Below are 25,471 nucleotides of genomic sequence, written 5' to 3'. Positions count from 1 at the left end.
TGGAAGAGTTGAGTGACTAATCATACTCCTTACAATTTTCATTAATATTCAATTTCATCTTTCTGCTATTCTATTTTGATTAGAAGTACCATGCATAGTGTATTGTGTTACTATATATCTTGCTCTTGAAGAAACCGAACAAATGGACTTAAATATTGTTCAATTTCAATATACCTACTATAGTGTTCACCACTTCTATCTGATCTCATAACTTTAATTCTTTTACCAAGTTGTAACTCTACTTCTGTATTAAAAAGCTTGAAGGCATTCAAAACAAAAAAAATGGGCTTAAAGGCATTTAACGCCTCAGCCTTGCCATACAATAAGTAGAGATACCCATAGCATGAATAATTATCAAAAGAGATGATAAAATATTTATGACCGATTAAACATGGGGTCAAAAAAGATCCACATATATCTGTATGTATGAGATCCAACAAATCAATGCTTCTTATGGCACCTTTCTTAAACTTATTAGTCTGCTTTTCTTTGATGCAGTCTAAACAAGTTTCAAAATTACCATAGTCAAAAGTTGGTAAAATTCTATCATTTACTAATCTTTTGATTCTTTTTATGGAGATATACCCTAATCTCCGGTGCCATAACATAGAGAAATTTTTATTTACCATGCTATGCTTTAATCCACAATGTTCTTTGTTTTGCAGGGATAAAAGGGATAGTTCAAAAGATGTATCAAGGTCTAATTTGAATAAACCATCCTTTAATGAGCAATTACCAACAACAATATGAAAGTAACCCTTGCAGGCTGCATGCATTTATTTTCAAAAATAAATTACAGCGGAAGCATTTAAAAATTAAACTATTTAATTTTTATGCATGTTAGAGATCAGATCTCTACAACAAAATTAAGAACCATGATTTAAATATTTATGTAAAACATGAAATAATGAATGCATGCCTAACATACAATTCTGAAATTTCAGCAACCCTAAAATTTCAGCAACCATGTTTAAGATCTAATCTTAACTTTAATAAGATCAAATCTCATACCTGATTCCTTGGAGGTCTTGGATGACTCCTTAATCACGCTTTGCAACCGCACACGTGTTCGGCCACTATAGATTGTCCACGCGAAGCCCGAGGTAGATCATTTTCTGCGGAAGTACTAGCTCGCGCAAGAACGCTGCAATGGTTGAAGCTTTCTCTTTCCAAACACTCAACCTTTGATTGTTCTTCAAGAAGATGGAGGATGGACGTGAGGAAGAAGGATAAGAAGGGATGGAGGCCCTCAAAAAAAATTTCAGATTTTTTGAAACCTCTAAATATTGTATATATTGAACCCTAGGCGTGGAGGTCTTTTATAGCCAAAAGACCCCCCACGCCTCACACCTAATTTAGCCAATTAATTTGGCTGATAAAATCCCTAAAAAATTATGGTGATTTGACAGCTAATAGAAGATAAAATATCCAAATTTCGTGCATTTTGGATTCCTAAAAGATAGGAATTCATGCATTGAAAGTTCAGCCGCAGACCACCCTATTTCATGCGCCATGCAGTCCCTACAAATTCAAAAATTCATATAAATCTCTTTAGAAAGATTTGAGATGCCATTTTTATATAAATATAGCCCCACGCCTCTTCTCTTCTTACACCAATTTTTGGCCAAAAATAAATAGGATAGGCATGGAAAATCTTGGGGATAAATCAAGGTGTTATTCTTCTTCAAGAAGATAAGAATGGGTTCCTAAATTTAGGGATTCTTCTTATCTAATTCTGATTATTTGGACTCAAAATCCTCATCAAATAAGGTCTTCTAATTGATTTGGATAAAGCCCAATTCAATTGGGTCAAGTTCCATCAATTGGATCAAGCTCAATCTACTTGGGTTGAACTCAATCCAATTAGGTCAAACCCTGATGCAGCCCAAATTGAATCCTATTCAATTTGGCTCAACATAAGCCCAATTACTCAATCAAATTAAGTTCATTAGCAATCTAATTGCTAATTAATACTTCAATAATTTAATAATTATTTTAATGCAACTTTTGCTTAGAATAATTTGTCAATCGAATTGACCAAATTATCCCTTGATTCTTAATCATCAATCAGCCATTTGATCAACCTCGAAACTTCTATGCGTGTGACCCAATAGGTACGAACCTAAGCCGTTAGCACAAGAACAACTTCTTGTACTAATCAAAATGACTATCTAGCAATGGTACCCGACGTCTGGATAGGCCGAATGATTGCAAAGCAACATTCCAGAATCCTTGGACTATGGTTACCGTATAATTCATCCCTTTGACTCCAAATGCTCATGACGACTTCAGAGTTCACTGTCAACCCTGTAATAAGTACATCCTCTATGTGATCAACTTTAGAAATTCTGTGACTCCTCACAAGGATTATCCTGGCCAAGGTTTTGCTAAATTGAATATAAAGCATTATCTCCTGTTTTCAGGAGGGGTCAATTCCATCTTGACTCATGCACTGATTTTGCAAGTACTTGACTGCACCCAGTAACCTTCCGTCCTAGAATTAGAAATTCTGCTAGTCCAGTACCAAAGTACAGTGAGGTGCTTTTTAATCACTATGGTGATCTCAGGTCTGAGGGATACTTATACCCATATCCACTCAAAATATTTTTTGACAGTAGAGCATTCTAAAATTGGTCACGTTCAGTAAAATATACCCCTACACTTCACCTGTGTGGCATACTAGTGTCTCCACACTCCTTGGTTATAAGGACAACCAACGTATATGTCACACATCGAACTAATTTCGATAATGCTGTCGTCCTAGTAACAACATATCATTTGGTCGCGAACAAGTTTAAGGACTCAAAGATAAATCCTCCTTTATCATAACATAATTTCTAAGAACTTCATCATATAAGAGTTCATTTGAAGATGAAATGATGAATAATACTAAATAACACTTTATTAATTTGTCAATTCATTTACAAAATTCAATCATCAATATGCTGACGATTGACAGTTAGCATACAAATCCCAACACAATATTAGTCAAGCAAAGGTTTACAAATGATGGTCCAAATGAAACAGTGTATACAAAAAAAACAAATTTAGAAACATATATTGGATTTCTAGAAAATTTAGGTACATAAAAGATATTTTCTAGGTATAAATTGTGACCAGTTTTCAAGGTTAATTTGAATGTTCCAACAGCTTCAACATGTGAACGCATCTTATTTTTTACAATGGTGATCCGTTCACTTTTTGTTGGAATTCTTTTGTTCAACAATTTCTGCAAAGTTTTACATATATGGATAGTAGCACCGGAGTCAATCCACGATATGTTATGAGGTACATCAACAAAATTTGATTCATAACACACCAAGAAAAGAAAAGCACCTTTTTTCTTCAGCCATGTCTTGTACTTGGTGCAGTCGTTTTTTAAATGTCTCTATTTTCTATAGAAGAAGCACTTTATTTGCCTTTTGTCAGTTACTTTGGCTGAGACTTTCATTTTCTTCTTCTTGACAGAAATATGATAACCGGTACCACCAGCTTTCTTATATCCTTTTTCCTTATGAAAGGTGAGATGAATGCCTTCTTGCCTCTCTTGCTTTATTCTCTATTCCTCATTAGCACACATGACTAGAAGTTGATTCGTAGTCCATTTATCTATATGTGTGTTGAATGAGATCTTAAATGGTGCATTTCCATAGGTTGAGAATTGAGAACAAAGTATATAAGAAAAGTCTCAGACATGTCTACTTCCAATGATTTTTGGGCAGCGATGTCACATAATTTCATAATATGCTCGTGTATGCCACCATTATCATTATACTTTAAGGAAGCAAATCTTGAAATTAGAGTGCTGGCAAGGGCTTTCTTTGAATGCACAAATTGCTCCTCTACTGCTGTTAAGGATTCATTTGTAGTTTTGCAATCAGAAATTGAGCTCCTAATCTTTCTAAAGATAAAATTTTGTATGACTTAAGCGGTTTGACTGCTCCCACCTCTTATACAAATTTTTCTCTTCTAGCATAGCTTCTTCTATAGGGATAGGTGGCATGTCCTCATGAAGTGCCAAATCAATATCCATGCACCGTAAAATAAATGTCAGTTTTTCTTTCCATTCTGAGAAGTTTGAACCACTAAGTATTGGGATACTTGATGTGGATTGAGAAAAAATTGTCGAAAATAAAGCTACAAAATATTTGCTTACGATCAATATGTATGCTACAATCATGCTAAAACCTTATCTAAATTACTAACCCATATTTGTAATTTAGTGAGCAAATCAAAATTAACCTTACATGATTTACCCTTTTATGATAAAACAAATGCATTAAGTATGATAATAAATAGAGAATTCAAGGCCTTTGAGCAATAAGATTTCAACTTAAATATCATACTAATAATATTATTTCATTCCATCATCAACCTTATATAATGACTTTCCTTTGGGGCCGGGTCATCATGTATGATGCAAGTATTTAATTTCATGAGATGGGGATAAAAGACTCCTTATTGACTAAATTAAAGCGTTCTAAAATTTATGGGATGCTTTGGCTCGTCACCATAAATATACAAAAATTCTATCATCTCTATGTCTTTTCCTACACAAGATGCTTTAGCTCGTCTTATGCATGTATCACCCTTTTATTTTGAAAATATGAACAATTTAAGTAATCATGATTCACCATAAGATAGCCTCTAAATTCATCATTTATGTAATAAAATTCATTACAAGGAGCAATACATAATTATCAAAGTACTGTTCCATAAAGAAACTTCAGTGAAGGAACGAAAATAAACTTCCTAGACAATCATTGCTTGATTTGTAAGGCCTTATTCCCCATAAGCTGGAGTCTATCTTTGTATCAGTGTTTGTAAATTCAGTAATTGATGGCTCTTGTGCGGCAAAGTCATGCCTGTTTCTTTCATTCCATTGCGGAAAATGCAATCTTTCATTTGTATTTCTTGTTATCATTCTACATTTACAAGCTCAACCACTAAGTTTAGCATTAACATATGTTGATCACCAACAAAATAATTTATGTAGCAATGGACATCAGAATTTGAAGTGTTAGGATTGTTGCAAGCTTCTACTATCCTTGTTCTCCCTAGATTTAAAACCTTTAGTGCATTGCCAAAATGCAGCAAGTTTTCACTCCAATGATGTATGGTTATCTTATGCTTATAAGAGCCACTTCTTATGATTTGGAAGGCTGCATACACTCAGGCACTCCATAGACAACCTCTCTTGCTACCCTTGTACTAAGATAATCTTGTCACTTGTTTAAAAGAAGGGTAGACATGAGATTAGGGCAATTGTCGTTCAGTCTAACAAGTTTACGCAGAAAATGAAATCGGTGCGTATAAATCTCAAACTAGTGGGCATGAGATTGCAAACAATAATTTCTTTCATTCTATTTGAGAATGATAAAAAGAAGGAATGTAAAATAGATGGTCTCTTATATTCAATCCAAGGCTTGTATCACTATTACTTAAATTAGTGATTGTGTTTGGCAGATGGTTTAGTTTAAGCTTGTATTGCTTAATAAATTTTGATTGCGACGGTGTAATGACCCTTTGAAGTCCACTCTATTAGCATGAGATGTTGTAGGGTAAAGATGGGGTTGAGCCCAATAACTGTTAGGTGAGGGACCCAATGACAGCTTTGCTTCTGTGGTTATACGGTGGATCTGACTTAACTAAGGAATGAGATCAATAACTATTAGGTGAAGCCTTCATGACTTAGAGACTAGATAGCGCTACAACTTGCTTGAGAAGCATTATACAAGAGTTGTACACTCATCGTTTTATGTGTCGCCAATAACTGTTAGGTGAGGTGGCATGTTGTTGATCCCTTACTTGATTTTGATGAGCCCAAAATACTTGAGTATATTTCTTATTATACTAATAAATTTAAGTTAGTGTTTCAGGAGAAATGTTCGTCCGGTTCCTGTCTATCTAAAAATAGGCTAAACAGATCGTTGTTAGAACCGACAAACAAAGTTTAAATTAATTTAACTCTTACCTGTTCTACTCGAAGAATAGCGGTCGTAAGAGGTCGATCCACAGAGAGGCGATTGGAGTTGCATAAAAATTAGAACGTTCACTCCGATTTGAAATCGATTTTTGAATAATGAAAGAAAAATATTACGTTGGAGATGTTGAATATTTTCTAATTGAAATTAACAAAAAGAAAGGTACTTAGATTCAAAAAGCATTTATTTAATTAATCAAAGAAGAATTTTGGCATAAATTAAAATGGATGAAACTAAGAAGATCGAAGCCTGAAACATAGACTGAATGAAAGAAAATTTCATATATTGCAACTAAAACAAAAATTCTAGAATGCATAAAATAAACTGCAGGAATTAAACTAAACCTAAAACATGAATTGCATAAAAGAAAAATTAATGGATTGCATAAAAGAACAATTACAAAAGTAAAATGAAGATTGGAAGCCTAATGCTTCCTCCTTCTACAAAATAAAACATAAAGAAAACAAAGGAAGAAAAACAAATCACTTCTCTTCTCCCTCTCTCTCCCACGGTGGAACTTTAACATAAAACATAATTTTTTTATTTCTTTCTTCTTCCCAAGAATAGAGCAATGCTCTGTTTCTTCTTCTCTTCTCTTTGGGCCAGCCAACTACCACCCAAAACCGAGCTCTCTTCCTCCTCCTCGATGGCCTCTCCACCCCTCCTCTTATAGTCGCGAGGTGCTGAAATTAGGGGAGGAATCACGGGCGGCCGATTGCAGATGCGGAAGAGGGAACGTCCGGGATGCTGTTTGATGGGATTGGGTCTCCGGAATGGAGGCACTGATCCGGATGCGAGGATGTCGTGGCTGGGCGGATCGTGGAGGAGATTGACCACGGACGCGGTGGATGCTGATTCGGGAAGGATGTTGGCTGCGGTTCCTTGATCACAAACGGAAGGAGATGCGGGCTGAGGCGGAGGAGGCTGCTGTGATTCTGAGAAGGAGGCTGATGCCGCGGGATCGACGGGCGGAAGGAAGGAGGCGCAAGCTGAGGCTAGGATTTCGAGAGGACGTGGATCCGTGCGTGTAGAGGCGGGATGGAAGCAACTTGCCGATTTGGGAGGCTTGGAAGAGGGGCTGGCTGGCTGCTGGATCGACGGGATGGAAGAAGAAGGTAGACGCGATCATAGGGGCTTCACGAGCGGCTGGGACGTTGATCATGGGCGCAAGCTTCGTGGACGGCTGCTGGGGTCATGTGCCAGTTTCTGCAATGGAATTGGATTTTGGAAGAAGGTCTGGGACTTTCTTTGCCCTCCTGAGAGGGGAGCTGGGAGACACCAAGTTCCGTCCAATTAGTCATATAGAGAAAAAATAGTGTGATATGAAATTTGGCTTGCAGACGGACAGACTTAGTTCGTCATGGGTCATCTGTTCTGACTGGAGGTCAATTGCAAGTCTTTCAAGTCATGGGTCACCCAGCACCTCATAGTTATGATATGGTCAAATTAGATTTGCCCAAAATTCTTTCCCAAAAGCACAAAGAAATTGGATCCGATTCGGATCCAACCCCGACTCGGACCCGACTCGATCTTCAATCGGGTCGGATCTGGAAAGGGATCCTTCTAAAGTCAAATTTGTACTCAATGTGCATTTTATCTCTAATTTATGATAATCTGTGTCAAACCCAAATATAATATTAATCTAGTGAATTTATTTATTATCGGTTAGCAATAACACTAATTTTAGTGATATGTAGGTCGCACTTTTGTGCTCTCATCACACCCCCCAACTAGCTTATTGCTAGTCTCTAGCAATTAACAAGCAAACGATAAAATGAGGGCACAAAAAGATGTAGTCTAACTTATGATTTTTTTTTTCTCTCTCTCTCTTTTTTTTTAAATTAAATTTAAATACACAAACTAAGATATGTACCCATTTTTGTAGGGAGTCACGATTGCACTTAGCACGTGCAACAAGCCTTTAAACCCCTAGGTTACCGTAGTGGACGAGTGTTGTCTCGTGAGGGTTTGCAGTGAAGTTACCCACAAACTTCATTAGTCAGGGATTTCTAATGTTTAACTCAAAATTTGAACAAGTATTATTATATGAACTTAGAATTGCAAGGATAATAAAGACTTATTGCTATCATATTTAAGCAGACTCTTACCCAAGTTCCATTACTCCCCATCTATCTGCTAACAAGTCAAGGATGTAGTGAGGTGCAAGATAGTATCATATAAATGAGTGGCTTTCACTTACTTCCACATGATCACTCTAATTTTCAAGACTTTCTATAGTTAAATGGTAATGAACATCCCATATTTATTTATTTATTTATTATTTTTTTATCAGACTGAATGCTAAAAAGAATGACTTGTGCAATATCTAGCCTTATTAAGCTTTCTAGCTGACCAATGTAGCGAGTATTAGGCCAATGACTCCCGATCCAGATGGCTCAGGGCACTAGATGTAGAGACACCCTAACAGGCTTAATAACTCAAGTTAACTAGGCTTCAAGGCCAAATTAGTCACTCAGAGTTTAATCTCAATCATTCTCACCTTTTTACGCGAACACTAGCTGCTTGCCAGGCAAGAGACCCGATTACTCAGTGAGAAGACTTAAAATAAACTCATTATTTTTATTTTATTTTATCTTTCTCTTTTTTTTTTCTTTTTTGATTAGGGTGTTCATCACACATATAACTTTAAATTATTCCGAAGATTAAAAGTATTCATATTAGTTGCAAGTATACATACCCCACTATTCATGTACTTACGTGTTGGTGCTAAATCATCTTGTATCATGTTAGCAGAAGATAGGTGGGACGAAAACTCAAGCTAGAACTGCTATCATATTTCTTAACTCAAAGATATTGTCAAAGCAATTCCTAGTTTGTACAGCCAAAAAGATTAGAGTTTGAGTTAAAAATTTGAACTTCTTTTTTTAAAAATTTTAATTTTAATTTTTTTTGGCATAAAAAATCAAAAATATTCTCACCCCCATACCTAAATCTAACATTGTCCTCAATGTTAAAGAAAATTTAAAGCAGTAATAGAACAGAGGAGAAGTTACCTGATATGGGTGAGTAAAGTGATAATTGGGGCCAAAAACCTCCAAACCTGCATGTTAGTAAATTTTTTTTAAAATAATAATTATTATTTTATTATTTTTTTATTATTTTTTATAATATTTATATGTTGGGTTGCCTTCCAGAGCGCTAAGTTTTATGTCTTCAGCCAGACAAAATGTGGATTCATTTTTTTTTTCAATCATTATCTAAGAATGGTTTTGGAAGAGTCCGAGGAAGAATAGTTGGCTGATGACGATCTATGCTCATGAGGGAAACAGAATTAGGGAGCGCATGCTCGACCCCATCGGAATGGGCAAGGTAAGCCTCTAAAGGGTCCTTATTATAAGTTTGTAAGAAAGTCTTCTGAACCAAACTTTCAATCATGTCAACTTTATTGATTTCTTTGTCGTCTGGTGGTTATTTACTTATGTTGAAGACATTAAGCTCGATTTTCATGTTGCCAAAAGATAACTTCAGCATCCCATTTCGATAATTGATCACCGCATTTGCTGTGGCTAAGAAGGGTCTACCTAAAATTATAGGTGTGTGATTGTCTGGATGTATTACAGATTCGGTCTCAAGGATAACGAAGTCCACAGGATAGTAAAACTCATTTACCTTCACTATTACATCCTCTACAATCTCCTTGGGATACTTCACCGTCCTATCTGCTAAGGAAAGGATAATATTTGTGGGCTTTAATTCCTCCGAACCTAACTTTTGGTACACATTGTAGGGAAGTAGGTTCACACTGGCTCCTAAATCTAATAGGGCTCTCTGGATGATCGTCTCTCCTATTTTTATTTCAATGGTGGGGCAACCAGGGTCTTTGAATTTCGAGACAATCTGTTGTTGAATGAGAGATGAGGCTTGTGCAGCTATAACAGCTTGCCTAGGAATGCTGGTTTTTTTTTTGACCGTGGTGAGGTCTTTCAAGAATTTTGTATAGGAGGGAATTTATCGTATGGCATCGAAAAAAGGTACATTTATTTGAACAGTTTTAAAGACTTCCATTATTTCATCAAAGTTAGATTGTTTCTTGGAGTCCTGAAGTCTACTGGGAAAGGAAACCTTAGGTTTGTATGTTTCTATGGGTTCTTCCTTGTTGTCTGATTTATCTTGTTCTTGACCCCTCTTCTGAATAGGGTCCTTATCGGATTCATTTTTATTTTCTTTTTCATGTTCAGGAAGTTGGACTTTATTGTCCACTTGCTTGCCAGATCTTAAAGTGGTAATTGCCTGAACTTCATAGGTCGGATTTTCATTAGAATCGATTTGATACTGACCTCTCTGACCTTGATTTTGCTGTCTACTAGAGTTAGGCACTGGTTGACTAGGTAATTCATATTTCTTTCTATACCCTAGAGAGTTTGCTATTTGGCTTAGACTAATCTCAAGTTTTGCAATCGCTTGCGCATGAAATTGGTTAGTCTGGGCTTGGGCTGTATTGGTCTGTTGTTGTTGCTTGATAAAATCTTGTTGTTGTTTCATCATATTAGCCATCATGGTTTCTAATTGTGAAGGTTGCTGTGGGATTGGGGCATTATAAGGAGGTACAGATGGAACCAATGGTTGGTTCATTTGTGATGGATCTATCCTAGGGAAATTATTCTGAAAACTTGGTGGACCACCTTGATGCTGAATAGGTTCATTCTGTTTGCATGAGAAATTTGGGTGGAACCTATTATCAGGGTGGTAGACTGGGCTGAATGAATTGGGAGTGGGCTTCTTGAAGGCACTATATGAGTTTAGAGCATTTGCCTGCTCAGCCTTAATGTTGGGTAAACTAAGACAACACTCCACTAGATGCTCAGAACTGTTACACAAGATACATAAACTATGTGACTCGTGATCCACTTTTATGATGGGATTTAACTCTTTGTATGAACTCGAGCTAGTGGAAACAGTGAAAGCATCAAATTTTTTGCTTAAGTTGTTCATTCTAGTCACAAGATAGGACATGACATTTTTGAGTTCTGGATCTGCTATCATTTCATAATTACCTGGTTTTCTAGATCCGAACTCATCTCTATTTACTTCTTCACCATAGCTACTCCAATTTTGGGCATTTTCAGCTAAGTCAACAAGAAATTCATAGGCTTGATCTGGGGTTTGGTTCATGAACCTACCCTTGTGCATGGACTCAATCATGTTTCTATGTGCCGGAGTTAGTCCTTTATAAAAGAAATATACTAGATCAGCCTTGTCAAGCTCATGATGCGGGCACTTTACCAAAAGATCATGAAATCTTTTCCAAAGTTGGAAAAATTCCTCCTCAGATTTTTCTCTAAAAGTTCTTATGGCATCCTTAATTTTTTCAGTTTTTACCATGGGATAGAATTTAGCCATGAACTTTCTAGATAGTTGTTCCCATGATGTGATGGAATTAGAAGCAAGAGAATACAGCCATGCAGCGGCACGATCCTCTAAAGTCATGAGAAACAACCTTAATTTAATATCCTCTTCATCTAAGTTTTGATTTCTAAATGTTTGACAAATTGTCAAAAATTTGTTTAGATGAATGTAGGATTGTTCACTCTCGAACCCATGAAACTTGGGTAACATGTTTATTGTCGCAGCCCGAATCTCGAATTGGGCTACATTATTAATTAGTAATACTATGCAAGTAGGGGGACTAGCGGATGCGGGTGCGAACAACTCATTCAAAGTTCTAATATGTTCACCTATTGTAGAGATTGACGGTTGGTTTATAGTTCGCAGGTTGTGATAAAAAGTTCTGTCAATCTCAGGATCAAATGGGGTTAACTTATCCCTTAATGACCTTCTACCATGCATACATTATCAACAATTCATTAGATTTGACTCCTATAATGAACGAAATCCTAAGAGAAGAGAAGGGCTAGACACAGATGACCACAACCAACACCACACAACAATTTGATCCTATTAGTCTTAGAATTAAGTGAGGTTTAGTAGCTTCTTAAATCTAGTTGCGCAGAGATTTATCAGGTTAAAAAAAATTCTGAAGTTCTCTCTAGATTAGACAGCTCCTAATCCTCCTTTCAGATTAAGCTTGAGCTTACCAGTTAAGCAATCCAGTAACCAGTGACCAGAAAAGTCCCGGGGTGTGTGGTGGTGCCAGAAGGGATACACCGATACCACAATACCCGTAACAGTTCTCACTGTTGTAACTTTCCTAGACATCACCAATTACTAAATCCTCACTGGAGTGGCTTTCAGCCGCTTCTTTCCAAGAGCCTAATTGAGCTCGAAAATCCTAAGGCCAACGTCTAATTGATTTTAATTTAATTTGGCTTAGGATATGTATGCAAGGTGGTGATTTTTAGGCTAAGGACAGGTAATGACTTTCCGACCTTATCTTTTTAATGGGTTTTGCCCTTAAAATATTTTATGCAATGCTTGATGCAGCAAATAATCAATAATTTTTTAAAGTTTATGCAATGTCATTAGGTTGTACTGATTAAATGAGCAAGCAATTTTTTTTACTATTTTTTTATTTTTTATTTTAATTATATTTTTTTTAATTTTTATATAACAATAACTTGAATGTAAACTAAACACAATCTTTATGCGTCAGTCAATCTCCGAATGCCCGTTAAATAAGCTCTGGAGATTACTCCGTGAGGAGCCCCAATAGAGGTATGATAACCTCGGAGGATTGCACCCTATCAATTACTAGCAAAAATAATAATTTTTTTTGATTTAATTAATTAATTTTTAATTTAAATTTCAAATTTCGAATCTCAGAATTCAAATTTTGAATTTAAATTTTTTTTGAATTTTTAAATTTTGGAATTGTTTTATTTTTTTCAATTTTATTTTTTTTGAATTTTAAATTTCGAATTTCAAATTTTAGAATTTAATAACTACGAAATTGTTAACTAGAAATTATCAAAATAAAAAAAACTAATAAAAATAAAAATAAAAACTTACTACCGAAGTGCGTTCACTCCGGGCATCCAAAATCTGATTTGATCTTCGTGATCGTTCTTGCTTCTCGATTTGCCTCCCCGGCAACGGCACCAAAATTTTGTTCGTCCGGTTCCTGTCTACCTAAAAATAGGCTAAACAGATCGTTGTTAGAACCGACAGACAAATTTTAAATTAATTTAACTCTTACCTGTTCTACTCGAAGAATAGCGATCGTAAGAGATCGATCCACAGAGAGGCGATTGGAGTTGTATAAAAATTAGAACATTCACTTCGATTTGAAATCAATTTTTGAATAACGAAAGAAAAATATTACGTTGGAGATGTTGAATATTTTCTAATTGAAATTAACAGAAAGAAAGGTACTTAGATTCGAAAAGCATTTATTTAATTAATCAAATAAGAGTTTTGGCATAAATTAAAATGGATGAAACTAAGAAGATCGAAGCCTAGAACATAGACTGAATGAAAGAAAATTTCATATGTTGCAACTAAAACAAGAATTCTAGAATGCATAAAATAAACTGCAGGAATTAAACTTAACCTAAAACATGAATTGCATAAAAGAAAAATTAATGGATTGCATAAAAGAACAATTACAAAAGTAAAATGAAGATTGGAAGCCTAATGCTTCCTCCTTCTACAAAATAAAACATAAAGAAAACAAAGAAAGAAAAACAAATCACTTCTCTTCTCCCTGTCTCTCCCACGGTGGAACTTCAACATAAAACATAATTTTTTTTATTTCTTTCTTCTTCCCAAGAACAGAGCAATGCTCTGTTTCTTCTTCTCTCCTCTTTGGGCCAGCCGACTACCACCCAAAACCGAGCTCTCTTCCTCCTCCTTGATGGCCTCTCCACCCCTCCTCTTATAGTCGCGAGGTGCTGAAATTAGGGGAGGAATCACGGGCGGCCGATTGCAGATGCGGAAGAGGGAACTTCTGGGGTGCTGATTGATGGGATTGGGTCTCCGGAATGGAGGCGCTGATCCGGATGCGAGGATGCCGTGGCTGGGCAGATCGTGGAGGAGATTGACCACGGACACGGTGGATGCTGATTCAGGAAGGACGTTGGCTGCGGTTCCTTGATCACAAACAGAAGGAGATGCGGGCTGAGGCGGAGGAGGCTGCTGTGATTCCGAGAAGGAGGCTGATGCCGCAGGATCGACGGGCGGAAGGAAGGAGGCGCAGGCTGAGGCTGGGATTCCGAGAGGACGTGGATCCGTGCGTGTAGAGGTGGGATGGAAGCAACTTGCCGATTTGGGAGGCTTGGAAGAGGGGCTGGCTGGCTGCTGGATCGACGGGATGGAAGAAGAAGGCAGACGCGATCACAGGGGCTTCACGAGCGGCTGGGACGTTGATCACGGGCACAAGCTTCGTGGACGGCTGCTGAGGTCATGTGCCAGTTTCTGCAATGGAATTGGATTTTGGAAGAAGGTCTGGGACTTTCTTTGCCCTCCTGAGAGGGAAGCTGGGAGACACCAAGTTCCGTCCAATTAGTCATATAGAGAAAAAATAGTGTGATATGAAATTTGGCTTGCAGACGGACGGACTTAGTTCGTCATGGGTCATCTGTTCTGACTGGAGGTCAATTGCAAGTCTTTCAAGTCATGGGTCACCCAGCACCTCATAGTTATGATATGGTCAAATTAGATTTGCCCAAAATTCTTTCCCAAAAGCACAAATAAATTGGACCCGATTCGGACCCGACCCCGACTCGGACCCGACTCGATCTTCAACCGGGTCAGATCTGGGAAGGGATCCTTCTGAAGTCAAATTTGTACTCAATATACATTTCATCTCTAATTTATGATAATCTGTGTCAAACCCAAATATAATATTAATCTAGTGAATTTATTATTATCGGTTAGCAATAACACTAATTTTAGTGATATGTAGGTCGCACTTTTGTGCTCTCATCACAAAATATAATGATAAATTTATTAGAAAAGATTTTAGAGGTTTTGAGTTAAGTAGGGAGAAGTGTTGAACTATATTTTACAAATGGATAGTCCACGAGACGTCTCCCACAAGTCACGAGACGTTTCTAGTACAAAGAGGTTCAATTGGCATGCTCCCGAGTCGACTCCTTGCTGAGACGAGACATCTCCAGCCGAAAGACTGAAATAAGGTTGAAAGTGCCAGAGTGCGAGTCGACTCCTCGAAGCATGAGTCGTCTCCTACAGAAGAAAGGCAGAAAGCAGTTTTCTCTTAGCAGAACGTGAGACGTCTCCACTGATGCGCAACGATGAGTCCGAGCAGCGAGAGGTCGGCCAAGCATTCATGCTTGACATCTGCGACAAGACCAATGATGCTATTGCAATGAAGAATTTTTTTTCCTTCATTTTTTTCCGTCTTCATATTTCACCATGTTTGTTTATAGTTGGATAGGATCACTAGCTCAGTGTTGGCCCTGGTTTAACCAATAATTTTTTCTTCAGCTTCTGTTTTTTTCTTCCTCTTTCTTCTTTGTCCATGATTATGCATCTTGCTTTCTGGTTAGACTGGTCCATCGCTCAGCTGGTGGACATGGTCTAACCGATAATTTCTCATGCAAACAGAGTCTCGAGAAGATTCGTTGGGTCATTAAAAACCATGCATTAAGGTCTTAAATTTGAGGTTCAGGAGATTGAGGCCAAAATTATCATTAAAAGCCATGTTATGCTTGTATTAAAAAAAGGCCATGTGATGCCACCTGTATTTGGCAAGTTTGATGGGTTAACTCGAAACCTTTTTTTCCCTTTGGCTTTCTTTTTCAGAGGGATGGATGTGGATAAGGGGTTGGAGGGAATTTAGGGTAAGGTGCATTAGCAACCTCTTCATTCTTTATTTTGACCATTTTTATGCCATGTTACCATGCTGGTAATATCTGATTGGGAAATGTTTTGGAGGGGAATGCTTCTTGAAGCTTGCATTAGATGATTGTGTTGGAAGAAATTGGATGAATAATTTGTGGTTTTTGGAAAAAGTGCAGGCAGGGAACTGCTTTGGAGAAGTTCCATGTTAGACGAATTGGATTATCTTCTAGGATGAACAGTGTAAATATGTTTCTTTTTCTTTTTTTTTGCTTTTGTCGTATTGCAATTTCATGGACAACGTTACAAAAGTCACATGAGATAGAAGCTGGAATATTAAGAAGGAAAGAGGGAGAAACAAGATAGTGACATGGATGAAAAATTGTTTGATTCAAATCCTTTGGCAGCTAAACATGCATAAAAAAGTTGCCATCCAACCAAATACATCCAAAAAATCTAGTTCCAAGTCAAGTTTCTTCTAACCCGCAAAGTTATTTCCCCAAAATTATTGGGCCAACAACTGATCTCAATGAAGACGGGTTGAGTTTGCCTTCCTACTTGTTCGAGTCTGTGCGGGTGGAGATCTAGTCAGCAAACCAATAATCTACACACAGAGACATAAACATACCCAATTCATCCTGCATTACTTATCTATATATATGTATGTGTCTATATATATATATATATATATATATATAATATATATATATATATATATATATATATATATATATATATATATATATGTGTGTGTGTGTGTGTGTGTGTGTATGTCGCTAATTTTTTTTATTTTTTTGTCCTTTCGACTTCTCATAATCTTTTGATATTGACTCCTTTTTGCAATATCGTATCCACATTATGTGGTTTGCGGTAATTGTCTCAACATGTCCAAGCAAATCATTTTGTTTCCTTTTATGGGATTAACCTTTTGGTACATTCGATGCAAGAGCTTTTGTCTCTATACTACTATAATTTGATACCATGCACCACGTTGCTTCTTATTTGTTCTCTAACTTTAGCTAACTCTTGAAATTTTTTCACTATTATTCGGTTAACATGTAGTACATGGCTAAAGAATGCACACCCTAGTTAACCATTGCCAATGTCTTACATTATCAGTCCTAGGATTCAAATGGTGACCTATATCGGCTGTACTGCCTTGTATCGTACAAGCCAAGAATAAGGTTTGAATTCATGGGTGAAACCTAGATTTTACTCTAGGGAAGGGGGAGGGGAGGCAAGACTGTTCTCAATAAAAATTTTTGATCATATCCATCTACGAAAAGTTGTTATCTTTCTCATAGAAATTACATGTTTAATACCATTTTAAAGGATGAAATGTCTCTACTAGCTGTAATTCAGCGCGTACACGAATTTTGTTGTGATAGAACATTGATAACAACGACTTCTTTACATCCTGATGAACTGAACTTGATCTTACTTGCAGCCAGATTGAGCTACAGGCTCGAAGAGAACCTTGGAGATGTGATGGTTGAGAGCAGCAGATGGGCAGTGGGCAGCATAGTAGAAACTTTTTGCGACGGTAAGGAACGTCTGCTTGGTTTGGCTGCTGAGGCTAGGAGATCTCTGAAGCACGCATTGTGCTAACTCTTGCATTTCTGCTTCTATTGTCTTGTCCTCCTCGGATGTAGCTAAGTTCTTTGGGGTGCCCTGGTCAGATGGGTATAAAATCCTTGTCAACTCACAACTTACTGAAAGAATCATGCAAAACAACGAACAACACTGTTTCCAAATGACACCTCAAACTTAAAGCCCTTGTAAGTATTCCAAATGCATACACTGATTACCAGATACCAAAAGATTGAGGGCTAATCTCCTTCGTAAAAAAGATTTGTGTGGGCTAACCACACCATGGGAGAAACCAAGAATGTTGAGCAACTGAAGTTAATCTAATGAAGGATCAATCATCCCAAAGGGAAATCAAAGGAGTTCAAGTGAAGGCTTAGCCTGTTGACATTGGTCCCACCTCAAACATCTCTAGTTTGAAAGAGTAGGTGGGTAAGGAGTATGAGCTTATTTACGATGGATGATTAAATAGACGTGCACCCACTTGCATTATATGTATCGTCTTGCTTGATCATCTTCATTAAACAGTGCACAGATGATGTACAATTGAACTATAATCCCTCCCTAGTTTGCATCACGAGATAGATAAAGCCCTGTATTGCATTATGTCTCACCTTATTTGGTCATCCATCATCAATTAAAGCATAAACAATTTAAGTTGAACTAAACCTTTTAATTTGTAGCATGAGATGATAAAGAAGGGAGAAAAAAAGCAGACAACATATAGGATGGGCAGCTTACGGAAGGCATAATGATGAAGCCTACCTGCTGAAGTAGCATGCGGTGTTGGAGCCGGCGACAGACGGAGGAGGTGAGCCTGGCCAGCCAGTCGAACTCCGAGCCAGCCATCGCTGGCTCGACCGAACTGGACTGGCTAGCGCAGATCTCCACAGTGCGGACCAACAGCAACCCGGTCTCCTCCCGCACGTGTGTTCCCTCGTTCTTGTGCTTCCACGTCAGCAGCCACTCAGCCCACTGCCAGAAGACAACAGACAGCCAAAAAAAAAAGAGAAGCGATCCGAAGTCAGATCCTCCATTGTTGGCTTTGATGGCACGTATGAAGGTTTTTATTTTAAGAAAGAAAAAGGAATGCTCACGGCTTCTCTCAAGTGGTGAACGACGTGGTTTCCTTGGTTAGCCGATAGCGCGTCAGACGCGATGCGGTCGTGCAACTGCAAGAGTATTGGGCCCACCACCTCTTCTTGGCTTTCTAGTCCGCTCCTCTTCCATCCCAACCTGCATCCATTATAATTGTAATTATACTGGTGTTTGGCATGTGCCATGCACCTAGCTATTAAGAAAAAATAATATACATAGTTTCACTCCCCCATTTTATTTTTCTTGATTTTGTTAGAAACCAAATGTGAAATAGTGCAAGTGAGGGATGTGAGAACATGCCTGTTTTTATCTTGATTGTCACTAGAGAAATCCAAAAAAAATGTCACTTCAAACGGGAAATACAAGGGAAACACAACTTCATACACAAGTCGGCTTTGCATGAATTGACTATTAAAGTCCCATTTGGCATAGCTTTTGGAGGGCCAGAAAGCACTTTTAGATGGAATAAGGGTGTTTGGTAAAATAATCGGAAAGCTGTTTTAGCTTTGTGAGAAAGCTAAAATAGATTTTTGGAGAAACTTTAATAATAAAATATAATAATTATAGAAAATAGTAATATTAATATATAATAATAATAATTATAGTATTTTGTATCTTTATTATTGTATTATACTATAAATATAATATTATATTACATTATATCATAATACATTAATATATTATGTTATATAATATTAAATTATGTTATATTATCATGGTATAGTATACAATATTATATTACTATATTATAATAATATTATATTATATTATAATAATATTATACTATATTATATATTTATGTATTAATATATATATATATATATATTATATTATATTATATATATATTATCGCCGGTAGCTTGCCAAACGGGGCTAGGTATTTTTTTTCATCTCCAGTGACGCATGTAAATTATAAGTAGAGCTCCCAAGAGTGCCAAAGACGATTTGTACCGAATGGATCTTTGTTCTCTCTCTCTCAAAGCAACGCTGCTCTTTTTCCCACGGCACTATGGTACTGCATCATACCTGGTAGTGCTTTGGTCGTTGCGTCCTCCATCGAGGAAGTCGTGGATGAAGGCCTGCCTCATTTCAACTGAACACGACTCGTTGCGGAAGTACGAAGAGATGGCGTCGGCGACGATGGCGGTCCGAGCCCATGCCAGCCTCTCCGCCGCCCGGTCCGGTTCGAATATGCACGCTGCTGCCAGAAAATAGGCCGTGAGCGCGCCGCCCGCTCGCACCCCATGCTTCGCCAGGCCGCTCTCCTCGCACCACCTGAACCCATTCATACATTATCTCCCCGCATGAGACATGACTAATAGTATTCTCGTCCTGTAATTAAAAGGAAAATAAAATTTTACTCACTTCTGAAGGCCTTCCCACTCCACCTGATGGAGTGCCTGGCATCGGTTGAAGTCGGACTTGGCAAGCTCCAGATACACATCGTTGTTCACGCGTGGCATCCTGCAACCACCATCACCCGTATGAGCCATCAGGTTTCAAGCAGTGATAAGTAGCCAATTCTGTAAGTCGCTTTTTTTTCCTTACCTGTAGAGGGTCTTGCCAATCCAAACGACATCTGCACCTCCGTAATGCTCGATGTACAACCTCGTCTCTATGCGTGGTAGGCTGGCGTACCAGGGAAAGTCCAGTGCATACCCCACCTGCGCGAGTTAATGGATTCTGACACCAGTAAGCAACTACACCCATCTCTTAATTAATGACACAAATATGGAGTAGTCAACTATTCTCCTGAAAGATCCGGTCCCAATCTAGGAATTTCCAAGGATAAAATGGGGAGACTGGCCGACTATTCTACTGAAAGACCGGCTCCTATGATCCGGTACTTCTAAAAAGAAAAAAAAAAAAAAAAAAAAAAAAAAAAAAAAGGATAAAATCACTACAGCAAAGAACCGAGAAAAGAATTTTTCAACTCTGCAAACGAAAAAAAGAGGTCACCCACTTTTTACAGCGGAATAAAAAAAAAAATTACATCAGCTAATAGAGATTAGGTTAGAACAGGACAATGTAACAAAAATAAAAATAGTTATAAAAATAGAAATGTGGAGACAAACTCTGTTAGAATTATTATAGGACCATTGATTGATTTGTGATTGATCGTGCCAAACTTAATCGGTCTTACCAAACTTCATCTTAATTGATTTGCGATTGATTGTGCCAAACTTAATAAATCTTACTAAACTTCGTCTGCCTTCTAGTATTATATAAAGGTTCCTCTTGTACATTGTAATATATATATAAAAATATAACTTTTTTTCTTTTTTTTTTTTTTCAGCATGGTATCAGAGTTTAAAGCCTCAAATCGGCTATCTTTAAAAATTTTGTGGTCAAGCGAAGTCTCCGTCTCCGAGCGCCTGCGCTCCCGCACGTCAGCCCCACATGTGTGTCGTGGCCGTCAACTTCTCCTAACACTTCACATGCGTCGAGGGGTTTTATTTGGGTGTGTTTTCTCTCTCAAGCCGAGGAAAAAAAAAAGAAAAAAAAAGAAAAATCAGTGAGAGGCTTTTGCGCGGAGAAATTAGGGGTTTGGGTTGTGTGTCCTCTCTTCTAAGGCACTATTCCTAAGCCGAAAACAAAAGAAAAAAAAAAAAAGGTGGTGTCCTGTTCTTCCCGCGGTTGCTCACGTGGTTGTCTTCTCTTCCCGCGGCCCTCCTGTTCCCATGGGGGTTTTCTCTGTTTCCGGTGGCTCCCGAGACGAGGGAAAAGCCCGGTCTCGCAACGCCTCGTGCCCCTCTGTCTTCCGTTTGCGGTCCGCCTCTGCGAGCAGCTCTCATACCATGAGTCTTCCCCATCTGGATCGGAAGGCTTGCGCTCTCTTCTTCCTCTCTGCGCTTCGGCTACAGGCGGCGGAGGCTTCAGGAGCACAGCCAGGGGCGGCCCAATACATTTGGAGGCCTAAGGCGAATCCAATGAATGAGGTCTCTTTTTTTTTAATAATAAATTTTTTTAATAAGTATAAAATATTTAAAAAAATGATATTATTTTTGAATGGAAGTACAGAAAAGTAATTATCCTAAAAGAAAGGCCATGAAACTGATTAAATAACTGAGATAATGCTTGGCAATATTGTTTATCATGCCAAGCAAGAGCACAAAAGGTCATCCCATGGCACTTCATGGTCAAGGTAAAGAAAAGAATTTGTCCAGGAAGGAACCTCTCTATAAGAGAAAGTAGAGGCATTATGGGAAATTGACTCCATCTAATTAATAAAAGTCCCATCCCACCATCTCCCCTTCAAGTGAGTACCCAAGCAGCAACCGCAACATCACAGCACAGCAGCGATTCAACCCCCTCCCTCCCTCTCTCTCTACCACCCAAGAGGGGAGAAGAAACCGAGAGGAGAAAATTAAAAGAATCTCCACCCTCCAAGAAGTCCATTTCCAATCCCTCTTTCTTCCTGATGGCCCAGCTGGATCAGGAGTAATGTGAGGGAAGGAAAACCAAGACCAAAACCAAAAAAGAGAAGGGATGAAAGATAAGAGAGGCTTCAGGCGTGTATCAAGCCAACCAAATCCCTCCTCTCTCTCTCTCTCTCTCTCTCCATCCAAAACAAAACTACCATCCCCAACTTCCTAAATTTCCCCTCTGCAGGCCAGGAAACTCTCCACCTCCCTTCCATCAAGGGGGAAGACTCGTAGCCAGCTCCTATTCTTGTTTTATATGGGGCCTTTGCCTCCTTTTGGTCAGACCCAAGAAACTTCCCTTCCTCCCTCCCTCCCTCCCTCTCTCTCTCTCTCTCTCTTCACCTCCCGGGGCCTTCTATTGGCCCGGGGCCTTCCACGCCAAGCATGGAGTGGACGTCATGTCATTATTGGCATGTTTTTTTCGACATAAGTAACCACCTTTTTCAGCGATCTTTTCGACGTTAACTTTTCCAAATCATGATCCAAAATCTTTCCAACACCAAAGAAGTGACTCAACCCATCTCTCTCATTCTTGATAGCTCGAACTACAATGCATGGTTCAATGCTATGCACATGTAGCTTCGCGGATATCGTCTTTGAGGATTTGTTACTAGCGCCGCGCACAAACCCGAGAAAGAAGAGAAAGAGCTACAAGATATTTTTGACAACCATCTCGCTAACTGGAAAAGCGCACACTTTAGAATCATTTCCTGGTTTTCTAACACAAGTGTTGTCTCCATTAGCAATACTCTTAACAAGATTGAGAATGCCAAAGATGCATGGGATCTACTGGCACATTAGTATAACAAAGCCGACCTCTCTCAACCGTATCAACATTTCACCAAACTTCATCGCATGTGACAGGAGCCAGGTAAGTCTATTACTGATTTCTATTTTTAGATGAATTATGTTTGGGATCAACTCTTTTTGTGTGAGCCCGAACTGACTGATCCTGAAGATGTCAAGAAGTTTATGGCATATCGAGAAGGTATGCGTTTGGTTCAGTTTTTGATTGCTATCAGGAATGACTTTGAAAGCACTCGTGCTGCTTTATTGCATCGTTCTCCCTTGTCGACTCTAGAGAGTGTGCTGAGTGAGCTCATTTTTGAAGAGACCAGGTTTTCCACTATGAGGTTGCCTATCTCAGAGCCAGTTCTGGCCACTCCTTCTGCACCTCCTACTCGGCCCACATCTTCTACCCTTACTATTCAATGCAACTACTGTAAGAAGTGGTGTCATAAGATCAACGAGTGTAGGAAACGTCCGAAATATTCTGGCTAGAGAGTTTCTTTTCCAAAGACTATTGTTGCTGCTCCTTCAGAATCTTTGGATGATTCATCTGTAGACCGTTCTACCTGAACTATATCTTTCTCTACTGTAGAGGTTGAAATCCTTATCCATCAGGTTCTATTTAAGGCCAATCTCTCTTCAGCTCTAACTACCACCTTAGGTAACCAATTTTGGTATCTTGACTCTATTTGTTGTAACCATGTGACCTCTGATTCCTCTCTTCTTACTTCCACAACTAAATTATCGCACCCAGGCCAAGTATGCCTTTGATCTCCTTTCTTGTGCTGGTCTTACTGATTGCAAGATAGCTGACAGTCCCTTAGAGTCCAACATGAAGCCCCGTGCTATAGATGGGAAGCTCCTTTCAGACGCTACCCTTTACCAACAACTTGTTGGGAGCCTCATTTATCTTACTGTTACTAGACCAGATATTACCTATGTTGTACATCTTGTTAGCCAATTTATGATGGCTCCACGTTCTGTTCACTATGCAACTGTTCTTCGCATCTTACGTTATGTAAAGGGTACCTTGTTTCATGGACTTCATTTTTCTTCTCGCTTGTCCCTGATATTACAGGTTTATTTTGACACTAATTGGGCCGGTGACCCTATTGATCGCTACTCTACCATTGGTTTTCTTTTTCTATTAGGTGATTCTCTCATCTCTTGGTGAAGCAAGAAGCAGATGGTTGTTGTTTGCTCTAGCACTGAGGCTGAGCATCGAGCCCTTATTGATACTACTTCCGAACTTCTTTGGCTTCGTTGGCTTCTATAGGATATGGGTGTACCTCAGTAGTCGAGCACTCATATTTATTGCAACAGTCATAGTGCCATTCAGATTGCTCACAATGATGTCTTCCATGAGCGCACCAAACATATTGAGATTGATTGTCATTTTGTGCGTCATCATTTACAAGAGGGCACTCTTCGTCTTTGTCCTGTTGCTTCGACTAATCAGCTTGTAGATGTCTTCACCAAAGCTCATCCTCCTAGCATCTTTCGATCTTTCGTTTCCAAACTCAAGTTGGTGTCCACTTTATCACCTTGAGTTTGAGGGGAGATGTTAGAATAATTATAAGACCATTGATTGATTTGTTATTGATTGTGTCAAACTTAGTCGACCTTACCAAACTTCGTTAGCCTCCTAATACAATATATTATATCAATATTATATATAATACTATATTAACATATTATATTTATGATATATATTATATTATAATATATTATTAATCTATTAATCATATTATTATTGAATAACAATTTTAAGTTATTGTAGAAACATATTATTGTGCTTTATATTTATACAATGGAACTATTTAATATCTTACTTCTATTTATCTTATTTTCCTAATCAAAATATTTATTACTATTAAAAATAATATATTATAAGTATAAATAAAAACATTAATTATATAATAATAATTAATATATCTTTATAGGATTATAGGACTAATAAATATATTTTATAGAATATATTAATAATTAATATATTAGTAAATATAGTGATTGTTGGGTGAATCTAGGTGAATTGGATGACCAATTCACACTAAAAGAGGTCAATACTCCAGTCTTTTCATTTAATGGGTTGAAAGCCCCTAGGCTAGATGGATTCTCTTTCTCATTCTTTCAGAAATGCTAGGATCTTATAAAAAATAACATTATGGTATTAATAGTGGGGTTTCATAGAGGTGCAGTTGACAAGACCAGACTGAACTTTGTTGTCATTTCACTCATATCAAAAAAGGAAGGTGCACTCGCTGCACGTGATCTCAAACCAATCAGCCTCCTCAATGGTCTTTACAAAATTATTTCTAAGATGCTTGCAGGGCTCTTGGCAAAGTTTCGCCCCTCTTTAATTGATCAATGCCAATATGCTTTGTTAAAGGCCAATACATTTTAGAGAATTTTCTTAGCGTCCATGAAATGATCTTCTATTGTAAGAAAAAGAAGCAAAAATGTGTTCTATGTAAATTGGACTTCTAGAAGGCATTTGATAAGATAAATTGGAGTTTTATTTTTGTAGATCTCCAAGCTGGACGTTTTCCTAGCAAGTGGATTACTTGGGTGCGCAGTATTTTATCTTCAGCTTCAGTTGCTCTTCTTATAAACGGTAGACCTAGAAGATGGATCAAGTATAGGTAGGGGCTACGGGCAAGGTGACCCGCTCTCTCCTGCTCTTTTCATTATTGTTGTGGATGTGTTAGCTACACTTCTCAAGCAAGCTGGTGCACTCAGTCTAATTGGAGGAATGGAAAATAAGCAAAAATTTAGTGGAAGCAAAAGTTTGCAATTTGTTGATGATATACTGCCATTTTGTGCTCGGAAGAAGGAGAGTGTAGTGGCTGCTAAAGCAATCCTCTTATCTTT

General features: G+C 38.0%; 1 protein-coding gene across 1 annotated transcript in view; it reads right to left on the bottom strand.

The window, feature by feature from the left end:
• Positions 1-16,947: 16,947 nt before the first annotated feature.
• Positions 16,948-25,471, bottom strand: part of LOC103699922 (ent-copalyl diphosphate synthase 1, chloroplastic-like) — a 41,267-nt gene continuing 32,743 nt past the window's right edge. The window contains exons 10-15 of the mRNA XM_039117289.1: positions 19,935-20,050; positions 19,752-19,850; positions 19,413-19,661; positions 18,386-18,524; positions 18,054-18,263; positions 16,948-17,372 (exon numbers count right to left, since the gene is read on the bottom strand). Of these exons, the coding sequence (XP_038973217.1) occupies positions 17,139-17,372; positions 18,054-18,263; positions 18,386-18,524; positions 19,413-19,661; positions 19,752-19,850; positions 19,935-20,050 (1,047 nt within the window). The 3' untranslated portion in view covers positions 16,948-17,138. The remainder of the gene's footprint in view (positions 17,373-18,053; positions 18,264-18,385; positions 18,525-19,412; positions 19,662-19,751; positions 19,851-19,934; positions 20,051-25,471) is intronic.

The sequence above is a fragment of the Phoenix dactylifera genome, unplaced genomic scaffold (assembly GCF_009389715.1).
Source record: "Phoenix dactylifera cultivar Barhee BC4 unplaced genomic scaffold, palm_55x_up_171113_PBpolish2nd_filt_p 000202F, whole genome shotgun sequence".
Lineage (NCBI taxonomy): Eukaryota > Viridiplantae > Streptophyta > Magnoliopsida > Arecales > Arecaceae > Phoenix > Phoenix dactylifera.
The sequence above is the reverse complement of the archived record's forward strand: the minus strand, read 5'-3'. Positions and strand labels throughout refer to the sequence as shown.